Source organism: Drosophila biarmipes, chromosome 2R (assembly GCF_025231255.1).
Source record: "Drosophila biarmipes strain raj3 chromosome 2R, RU_DBia_V1.1, whole genome shotgun sequence".
Classification (NCBI taxonomy): Eukaryota; Metazoa; Arthropoda; class Insecta; order Diptera; family Drosophilidae; genus Drosophila; species Drosophila biarmipes.
The window spans coordinates 23417330-23428025 of NC_066615.1; the positions used below are offsets into that span (position 1 = coordinate 23417330).

The following is a 10696-nucleotide window of genomic DNA, read 5'->3' on the forward strand; positions in this document are numbered from 1 at the left end:
GAATGTGCCTTTAGGAATGGCTGCCAAGTCCTATTTTACCAGCACTTCGTATACCCAGTAATGTAGCGGCAAGTGGCACATCCTGGCAATCCTACGAAACTGCGCATTCCGTCATTAGCTTTCTTCCCTTCGGCGGCGACGGACGTTCTCCTTCCGTTTTCCGTTCGTGTCCGCGCATCCTTGGTTCACTGAATTCTGCCGCACGCTTTTCTCGCAACCACCAAAGATTATACTTCGCATACCCATACACAGCCGCGGAAAGGAAAAAGTTAAAACCCGAGTTGCAGTGAAGAAAAACAGTTTCCAACAACGGGACTTGCAGTCTCTCCCGGAAGACCGCTGAGCTTCTTTCCTTATAATTTGCGAAAACATTTTCACATAATTTGCATAGAAAACAAATATACATAAGCGACTGGAATCGAAGCTCGAATATTGCCAATCAGCCGTAACAACACAAGAAAAGTGCCAAAATATCGTAAAGCGTTTGAGTCGGCGAGGAAAGGAAAATAGCTAGACATAAAATTTACAGTTACGTAGGATTTACAACCGAGAACAGTTACACACAGACAACCCCGCTGGCTCGCCCACCCACACACACACGCAAGGAGTTACTGCGCCGGGGCCGTGGAAAGGGGAGTGGAGTCCTTGAAGCATCTCGGCTTACGAACAACCCCCAACAACATTGGGTGCGTCGGTACTCGGCCTGAACGTAACGGAAAACGGCAAAAAACCGTCAACAAAAAACAAACAAACACAAACACAGGAAGCCGACAGTGTCCGTGTGTGTGTTCTGGTGTAGATTTACCGTTGCCCTTTCATCGGCTGCGAGAGTGTGTGTGTGTGGGCGCCACAATAAAAGGAGGCGCAAAGGATATTATGAGGCCGACGTTGTCTGCATTTGCGAATAAGGTAATTTCGCATAAAATTCCAGCACAGCCCCCCGCCATCCCACACAAACTATTGAAAATGTGACCCTGCTGAAGCGCTGTTCGGCTTTTGTGCCCCCATAAATGGATTTCCTTATCAGCGCAAAGTGGTCCCTGGAGGCCGCTTGGCTCCATCTCCATTGTTGCAGCTGAATTGCAGCCAGCCAGCTTAATGACCTCTTCCCTTTCAGCAACTACCATCCGTCCATTTTGGTTAAGACTAGGGATACCACTATGTTTGGATCCAAGCTGCGCTCCTGGATGGAGACGCACATCGTGCGTCCCCGAAAGAAGGGCAGCAAGCACAAGCAAGCGGTCTCGGAAACGGGCAGTTCTTGCTCCGGGAAGAAGGCGGGCACCCTGCCCCCGCAGGGAAGCAACTTGACCAGTCCGGTCCTGACCAGCAGCGGGAGCCACAGCATCGCCAGTCCGGTGCGGAGGCGCGAGGTCTCGCCCATCCAGTGCCACGTAAGTGATTTCCACTGGAGAATTGGCCAGCTGCTTACGTCTTTTATTTTTCCGTAGCCACCCAGTCGTAGATATGGCTGGCAATCCCCAGACGAAGACTCCTACGTCATAACCTCGCCCAAGTCGGACAATTTGCTTTACGCTCCGCACTGTCATCAGCAGCACCAGCCGCTGCAGCAGCCTTCGCACCATCTAAGTGTGCCCAATAGCAAGGACAACTCCTGCGCCGAGAAGTCGCCCATCAGGGTAAACTGCTCTTCGTCCTCCATATCGTCCTTGTCCTGGTCAACAGGCTCCAAGGAGCCCTCTTCTGGCAAGCAAGCCACTTTTAAGGAGCAGTCCATAAATGGGGAATACCACATTCCACCCGAGGAGGAGGTGGAGTACGAGGAGGTGGGCGCTCTGCTACTCCGCCCTCCGGCCCCCATTGCGGAGCAGCAGCGTCCGCAGTCGGAGAATTTGACCGGCATGCGTCTTATCTACGAGGAGGAGCCCAGGCAGAGCAAGAACCATGTCCGGTACGGGCGCCTGCTTCCTTCCAAGCTGGCACCGGCTCAGCTTGGCGAGTCTCTGGACAATTTGACAACTACGCCCCCAGTCCCTCCGGCTCCTCCTTCCGGCTCCCGTATGCGGACTCCCCGCGGAATGCAGCGCAGCAATTTTATGCCGGGACCCCGGCCCCACAGCTTGCCCTCGCCAGAGAGCGCCTACTCTACGGGCTACTCCACAGATGGCACATCGCCGTGCGCCGCCAGCAACTACAATCCGCCCGAGTACTACATCAACATGCGCTCGGGAACCCACTACTTCCCCAAGAGCGTCAATTCGCTGGCCATAGAGGCGCAGCGCTACAAGTTCGGCCTAAACCGCATTGAAGAGATGTCGCCCATGGATCCGCTGCCCAAGAGCAACTTCGCAAGTGCCAATCATGGCCTGGAGTCGTCGCCCAGTCCACTGGCTGTGCGGCAGCAGCCCAAGCTTTTTGAATGTGAGTGCCGGTGCTGTTAACCCGCCCGCTGGCAAACTGAGCAATTAACCCATTTAGAGTCTCGACTTGACTGAAGTAGCATCCCACTCTGCTTTCTTTCCCCTCATTTGCAGCTCCCTCGCCGAGACAGCGCTGTCGCATAAGAACAAATCCCTGGTACAACACGGGAGAGCACTTACCAGCCTCATCGGGCCCCACGCGCATGGATCTGGATGCCACCAGCACCACTTCCACGACCTCTTCGGGCATTAAGTCGAGCAATGAGCTGGAAGTTCCGGCGGCCAAAACAACAGCAAACAAAGCAGGAAAGGCAGCCGCTCATACAGTCACCCCCAACTGCCGAGCCACTCCTAGCAAGTCTGCCAAAGTTGCAGGTGTGGACACTGTTGGGGGTGTGTCTGGTGGTGCACCTGGTTCTGGGGTCGCTTACGAGTCCGAGGGCTCTTCGTCGTCGACTGAAGTGGAAAATCTGCATGCCCCACACACCATAAAGCGTCGCCACATGGAGCAAGCGGAGACGACAACAACTTCAGCGCCTATGGCGGCTGGCGGTGGAGCTGGAGCTACCACCATCTCCTTCGTGCTCAGTGATGACGAGGCCACACTCAACGAGATGATTGGGAAGTTTGACGAGAGCTACATCTACGAAAAGGAGACTGACATACTAAGGTGAGCTGCAGTCCTCCACTGCTCTCCTAGTCATGTTAAGTGGGCTTCTCATTTTCCATTTGTATTTCAGCAGCGACTCGGATATTACTGACTGCTGCGCCTCGGAGCTGGACACTGGACAGGATGCGGGTGATGAGTGTGACACGGACGAGCTTTTGGATATTGACTTTATAGACACTTCTTCAATGCAAGAGGTGGTAATCGACCGCCAGGACCTTTCGCGCAATCTAGGCAGCTGCCATTACTATTCGAACCAGCCGGCTAGTCCAATGATGAAAAGGAAGGCTTCAACCCGCTCTCGTCGCAAAAGCGGCCAAGAGACGGGAGAAAGCTACCAACAGCGTCGACGCAAAAGGTTCCTTAAGACCCGCAAGAAGAGCTGCGAAAACCGCGAAAAGATCCCCTCGTCCCCACTCCGTGAGCCTCGCGGAACCCGAAGTGTAGGTGGTACGCCCGTCTGCTTACGCCGTAATCTACTGAATGCCCGGGAGAGGTAGAAAATAATCTTTGACATTTATTGTTCAGTATTATAACGATCATTATAAATAGGATCTACAAGACTTCCCCTCTCTCAAACCGCTCCAACTCGCTGATTTTTGGTAGCATCAATGAGAAGAACACACTTACCATCGCAGAAAGCGAAAAGGCTCTTCTCAAGGCAGACTTGGAGGCCGATATGAAGTACAAGCAGCTCATCATGGAAGCAGAGTCTTTGCTGGAATCTATGAAGAACAGCTTACAAAGGTGGAAAACACTAGTTTCAGTATCCATATAATTTCACTAACGTATTACTTACAGTATTCCCAGAGACACTCCCGTCGCCAGTCCGAGACGCCTAAATCCTTTGGCCAACAAGCGCGTAGAGATGCTCAAGAACAGTGAGGTGGACTCGAAAAAGCCGGCGCCACCTCCGAATCCTCCTCCGCTCGAGCATGAATTAGCCGCAGCCATTAATAAGCGGATTGAGATGCTGAAGTTTGAGACTTCCTCTGCTTCCTCGCCACCAAACAGTCCCAAACTGGGACGTTGTAGTCCTCGCAAGACGCACCTGACCAACTTCATGAATCAAAATGCTCCGCCTGAGCTGCCGCCCCGCAAGATGAGCGGCAACACTCCCACTGCTCCACTCTCGCCGCAGCTTCAGCTAAATGGCAGGCGCCTTCAGGAGAGTCCAAAGGGCAAGAGACGCACTATGATGGTGACATCCACGACCACGACAACGGTGATCAGTTTCAACGGTAGTGATTCCGAGATGGAGAGCATTGCTGTGGAGGATATTGGCAATCAGAACTACCTGCCACAGCAGAAGTCGAACATGAAGATCAAGATGAATGCCCAAACACAGCATAAATTGCATGCGGAGTCACAGATAAACAACAACTTTTATTGCCCACATAGCGAGCCCTTGAAGCGAAAGGTCTACAAGGGAAGCTCCTCCTTCGAGCGCATAAAAAAGAACTTTGACTTGGAATTGGGTAAGTCGTTAAATCTTGGCTTATTGGTGACCCCTTTACGTTACGAATTAAATACAGATACAAACGGACGGAGCAAGTCGAACGAGCGTTCGCAAATTAAACTTACGGCCTCCGTGTCGGCCAAGAGCTCTATGCAAGACGTGACCGTTGACGAGGCCAAGGGCCAGGCAATGGGCGGTAGTAACCGCAAGCAGCAGCTCATACTGAACACCATCGTCGACTTGAAGCGCAGCTTGGAGCATCAGAGCCACCAGTTGAGTGGCCTAAATGGTGAATAGAACTGAGTGAACTGAGTAATAGGGCTAATATCATCATCATCATAATAACGCATCATGCATTATCTAGACAGTAACTAGTTCACTAAGACCTAAGCTAACAGTCCAACCGAATCCTCAGACTAGACACTGAAACTGAGCGCAATAACTTTCTAACTGATAAGAGAAGACGATTATTTACATGGGCCGTAATAGGAACGATGGACTGTTATGGAAAGTTATTACGAAAAATTAGTAGCATGTAGCGAATTGTTTTTGATGGAGTTTTTACAACCGTTTACATAACCCAAGTGTTTTCTGTTTGAAATCTTCTTTATTTTAAAAATGTCCTTTGATATATAATTTGTTTTTAGATAAAGCATATCAACACATTTTTATAATGACATTATATTTATCGATTAAGTTTATTTTTGACTTTGACTTCTTGTTGTTTTTTGAGAAATCCTAGCGTTATACTTAATATTTGTTTCCAAGCGGGAAATGTGTTCAAAACACAAGTTCTGTTTAACTATCCTACAACTTATACTATCCAACCTTAGCTTGAATACGTTGATATTACTCACTATACTAAACTACATAAGTCAATAGCTGGTAATACTCCTTAGTTACTTATCGAGCGTGTGCGAGTGCGTTAATGTGGAAGGAAATCCCAAATTAATTATGCATATCTCACATGAACCTCGCCTACAATTAGAGAGCTCATCTTATCGCTAGACTTGCTAGAACATTTCACTTAATCAGCATTATCGCAAAAGTATTCAGATGTAGTCCTTTAAGTAAATTGTATTACGATCCATCCAAGCGAAAATTGTTTAGCCAAATTGTTTGTAGACCAATGAAAGGAAATCCCTTTGTTTTACTGTTTTGTTTCCTCAGTTAAGTAGAGAGGATTGTGTTTTTATCCAAGACATTGGACAAATCTAACCAAAATCGACTATACCAATTGGTCTCACCACGAGTTTATAATATGTTGAATTGGCAAAAGTTGTAATGATTTCCAGTTGGGGGCGAATTGGTTGTAATTTGGATTAATCGACCCGTGTAATTATGAATTATGTATTGTGTTGTGTACCCACTTAATATGCATATAGACGCTGTAGAACCTACACAGAGAATACATAATCTAAGTCGTACTGTAACGTGATAATAAACTTAATGAAAACCCAAGACCGAAATCAAACGAGATCCGACCCAAGGGGATCCACAGAGTAGTAAGTATGGAGTAGTTACATATAGCGTAACAGTTATGTTTGGTTTTCGTTTCACACCCGAGTGCACTTTGTAGCTTTGCGTACTTGTTTCCCATTGAAATTAAAATTGCAATTAGTTTTCGTTTTCGCTTACGTACTAGTGCCTGCTTATAGTGCAGGGGTAGTGGTCGGGTATGCTGTGTTAAATTTACTTAATTAGTTTCACCCGCGACGCGACACTTGAACATCGAACACCAGGCTACGGGCACCCTGCGCCAAGCACCAAGCTCCGACCATTGGCCCGCAAGGCGAAAGACGCACGCCGCGAAATCAAGACATCGAACTCGATATTTTGAACTTTAGTGGGCTGCTAATGCGCAGTTCCACCCTGCAGCTGTCACGGTAATTTATGCGCCCTAGATTCGAATATTCACTTGGTTTTCCGATTCCGATTAAGCGACCTTAAGACAATCCGACGAGCTTTTGATAAGACGATTTACAAACCGCAACTTAGGAGAGACTGCAGCAGATTCACTCCCGCGACGGGGATGGCATCCGGTACCACGTGTGGTATGGGTGATATTCGTTGTTGCCGAACACCCATTATCCTATCAGACGACGACGCCTGTAATTACCGAACCCATGTACTTTGAACGTCAATAAAGGACCAATATTTTGAACCGCCTATCTTAATTGCTTCTCGATCGTTCGGCCCCGATGCCAGTCATGGTGGAATTTCCACAGACGCCGGTCCGAACCCCGTTTCTTGTCATCCCGCTCGTTGTTATGTCTGGCTGTAAAAATAACCCGCACTGTTCTAAAAATCCCCAGAAGAGCATCGCCAATGGAAAATTAGCAGACAGATCATGGACTGGTCGTCCGTGCCCGCAGCTGCTAATTATGCAAATGGGGAGCGAGACAGGGAGCGGGCAGTCGAGGAACGGCTGCCTGGCTGCCTGCCCCCTGGAATACCAATCGACGGGCCACGCTCGAAGCATCAAATCAGCGTTAAGTGGGCAAAACATGGCTCGAAAGAGCGGCCATAAAGTGGCTGGTGGCCCAGTGAAGGAGGCGCGACCTGCTCTGGCCGCGCTGGAGATGTGCCCTATATGGCCAAACTGGTTCGGCCTCCACGCTCAGCCAGGAGGCGGAATGCAATCCTAAAGGCAGGGGCCGGTCCCCTAGCTGCATAGTTCTGCCTTGCTTTGTTTTGCTTCTTGCTTGACGCAAGGTACTTTCCCAAAGAATGCCGCAGGTTAAAGGAAGCGAAAAAACTTGATAATTTGAGCACTTCAATTACTAAAAAAAATAAAGAGTGAAACAGTATATGTAGAATGCGGACTAACGGAGGGAATATTATCTTATTGACCTTTTAAACCAGAGCTTAATGCGAAGTACAAATAAGAGCGAAAGTGAACTAGATAAGGTACACTGCCGCAACGTACCCAAAAGTACTAAAACTTTTGGGAAACGCGGGGATTTCCGGTTAGGGTATTGCTGAATGCGACTGCGGGCTCCGTACGACCTGGGGCTGCAGTGCAGCTTTCGATCTCATCTCGAGCGATTAGCGCGCCGAAAGCTTCGGACTCCGAGCGGGGGCCGGGGGCTCAGTTGTTGTGGTTTTTGTTAGCCGTCGTGCGTCGTGTTGACTGTTGTGCGTTGTTGCTGCTTTTTAACGTCTTTGTCGATTATTGTTATTATTATTGGGATTCTTGTTGTTGTGCGCCGCTGACGCTTTGGGTTTTGGCCGTAAAATGTTGCTTTAGTGCTGGCCCGCTGCGCCGGCGCAGTCGCGGCCCCTGCCGCGGTGGCAGTGGCTGGGCAGCGCAGTCGCGGCGCCGCAACCGCTGTTTTTAGCCATGAAGGTCATACCCAGGTGTGTGGCATTCAGATTCACCTGAGCCCGGGCCGAGCCCGACGCCGAGTCCGAAACAGAAACCGAAGCCGCGCTGTGGCTGCGCTTGCGCTCAGCTCCAAGCAGCTGCGTGGTGGGGGAGGGGCACGTTGTTGTTTTGGCAGTTATGAAACTAGTCCAATGACTCGCCGCCCGTGTGTGTGTGAGGCAGGTCCGAGCTTTTGCCTGCGCCTCCTCTTGTAAGCTTGTAATTGCTCACACTGGCGCACAGGGCGAATGAGTGATCTGCGGTAGGGGTCTTTTGGCCCGTTCTCAATGTTGCGTCAGCCACTTCTTCAGAGTTTCGCAACCTGGGACAAATGCGCGCAATAGCAAACAATCGACGCCTGGATAGGCAGAGGGCGGCGCTGTGGCAGCTGGGGACGAGGAGTCGCCAAAACAGAGCTGACAAAGGAAATCAGCCCCGTCATGCGGCAGTGTGCAAAAATTGGCTCGGTCTGCTGCGTAGCTGATTGTCCGGTTCTGACTTCCAGCTTCCCACCTCGCGGACTTGGGGGGTTTCCAGCTAGCTCTGACCCGCTCTGATTGAAACCCTTCCGACAAACAGGTCACAGTTGGCTGCTAAAAATGGCACTCAACTCAGCCGTGGCAGCCCTTAGTACACACAGCACAAAAATAAACAAAGTGGCATAAGCAATGATACAATTTATTATTTTTGTACGAATCTGATATGCTGATATCGAGCTGGTCATCATGTCACATCATATCTTTCCCGTGTAGAACTCCCCACCTCCCCATGAACCTGTTCTTGGCTGTACAGTACATACCTCGGGTGGATCAAGTGCCTCCGTTTCGAAAACCCTGACGTCACGGCGGCTCTTCGAACTTGGCCCACCTTTCGCGAGTGTGAGCTCCCCTTTATTGTGTGGAGTGGGTCAAGCTAATTAATTTCGAGGGTGCTCAATTAGCGCTCGCTCCCATTCGGCCGGAGATCGAGTTGATCGCTGGACTTTGAGCCGCGGTCGGTGGGTGCATCCCACCGGGTATTGGACGTCCGATGTCGCATGTCGCGGACTGGGAAGCAGCCTCCGCAGAATGTTCGTGAATGAATATCTTTGGCGTGATTTAGCGCTCGCTGTAATGTCTACCGTGTGAGCCCGTCGAGCGCGGCTCTGGCCATGTGTGAGTGTGGAATTTCGAGTTTTTGGACTTTGTACCAGTGGCTAGCCATGAACCGACTTCGCCGAGCTGGCCGCCAACTCGCTCCGGCCCCGCCAATCCCCGCGAGATCGTGAGTGCCGTTTGCTGTTTGCGCTTGGCTATTCATCTATCGCGGCCCGCAGATGGGCGTGTGGACGGGGCTCTAATTATTCAGCGATGTGACGTACCTGCTGACAGCATAATGCGGAATTCTATTCCATAAGTCGGGCCCGATTTGGCTCCAGAACCCCATCCCATCCATAGCGATCGACCGATCGGCGGCCATAACGAGACCAGCATCCGCGAATGGAAGCAGGAAGTCGGCTACTGGGGAGGCGGCCCTAACGGAAATTGAGCGCTATTAGCTGATCCAGTCGGAGTACAATTGGCTTGCGACTCGCTAAGGCTCCGGCCAAGATCTTTCGGCTTCCGCCTGCGTACTACGTACTCACGGCGGTCTGGGGTCAAACGGAAGTGTTTCTCGGTATTTTCGGACCCCCATGCTAATCTCCGCTGGAGTTGGAGCTGGTCGGAGTGCCGTTATTAATTAATTTCTCGTTTCGATTTGCATGCCGAGTTATTTTCGGATCGCGACGACGGCACGTGATAAAATTTGATTCCGACTTTGTTGCTGCGGCAGCTGCGATTAGTGCAGCTCAATGCTGAAGAACAGCAGCTCCAGCCTTGGCCCCTTGGAATCGGACCTTGGGCGACGGCGGAGTGCTTGACCAGTTACAAACGGCCCAAACTGCTGACTCACGCCGACTCCGACTTTCTTTTGTGGTCGCTATGCTAATTCTGGGCAACTGAAACTGGAACTGGAGAGGGGGCAGGGAACTGGGGACCGGGGACGAATCTTCTGCGCGGCGCTCAAGGTTCAGATGCTGCCGGACCGGGCGGGGTCAATAAACGGAAGCGAAACAACGCAGCATAGCCGGAGTATCGATCTTCGCTGAGTTATGATACTTCCGTCTATCAGCGCCTCTGTGCGGGGTTAAGGCGAGCAGATAGCCAACAACAAGCGGAAGCCAAGCCGAAAGCGAGCTAGAACCGTAAACAAGTTTTGGCTCACAGCAGCCGAAATCTCAGCCAATCCACCGGGCCAAAACAAATGTACGAAAAATAAACTGAAACTGAGACCGAGACTGGCGCAGTTTGCAAATGGCTGGCCACCCGCCCCTCGGCTCCTCCACTTGCGATGCGGAAGCCTTAGCAGGGCGCTAATTGATTGCCCGAGAGGAGCAGAAGAACCTTCTAGCAATAGAAATCCCCCAGAACAGCAGCCGGATTGGGTTCCATTCGACTCAGTGGGCCAGGAGGAGGAAGACCCTGGAAACCGCTCAAGTGGAGTCTGCCGATAAGCACGAAACAAGTTCATGGCTTCCATGAGACTGGTCGCATTCTCGTCACCACCATGATAAGGCCACGTCCAAGAGCACCACCGAAATAGAAACAGAAATAAACACTAACTAGCCGTCAAGTGGCCGCGGCGGAGAGCACAATTAACTTGGCCCAGATACATACTTACCAGAATGGCCTGACATTCTAAAAGCAGATTACACAGCGCAGTTCACCGAAGCATAATCTGAATTCGGAATTGAGATCGAGACGAAAGACCGATAGGGAGCATACACTACTACTTCGCGTGTT

General features: G+C 50.7%; 1 protein-coding gene across 5 annotated transcripts; it reads left to right on the top strand.

Moving 5' to 3' along the window:
- Positions 1 to 71: 71 nt before the first annotated feature.
- Positions 72 to 6678, top strand: LOC108022569 (uncharacterized). Of its 5 annotated transcripts, none has more exons than XM_050887447.1 (9): positions 72 to 909; positions 1118 to 1394; positions 1452 to 2382; positions 2496 to 3051; positions 3125 to 3544; positions 3601 to 3795; positions 3850 to 4526; positions 4584 to 4796; positions 6250 to 6678. In XM_050887447.1, the coding sequence occupies exons 2-9, from the start codon at positions 1161 to 1163 to the stop codon at positions 6345 to 6347; spliced, it is 3324 nt and encodes a 1107-aa protein (XP_050743404.1). In that variant the 5' UTR covers positions 72 to 909; positions 1118 to 1160; the 3' UTR covers positions 6348 to 6678. The 5 variants fall into 5 exon arrangements, with proteins under 5 accessions (XP_050743404.1, XP_050743403.1, XP_050743405.1 ...); XM_050887446.1 differs by having other exon boundaries at positions 73 to 909; positions 3122 to 3544; XM_050887448.1 differs by having other exon boundaries at positions 74 to 909; positions 3122 to 3544; positions 4872 to 6678.
- The last annotated feature ends 4018 nt before the right edge of the window (positions 6679 to 10696 follow it).

Excerpts from the sequence above, each read along its gene's own strand:
- LOC108022569 (XM_050887446.1), top strand. The coding sequence starts at position 1,161 with ATGTTTGGATCCAAGCTGCGCTCCTGGATGGAGACGCACATCGTGCGT. Across the intron at positions 3,545-3,600 it reads CTACTGAATGCCCGGGAGAG|GATCTACAAGACTTCCCCTC; the intron begins GTAGAAAATAAT and ends CATTATAAATAG. Across the intron at positions 3,796-3,849 it reads ATGAAGAACAGCTTACAAAG|TATTCCCAGAGACACTCCCG; the intron begins GTGGAAAACACT and ends TATTACTTACAG.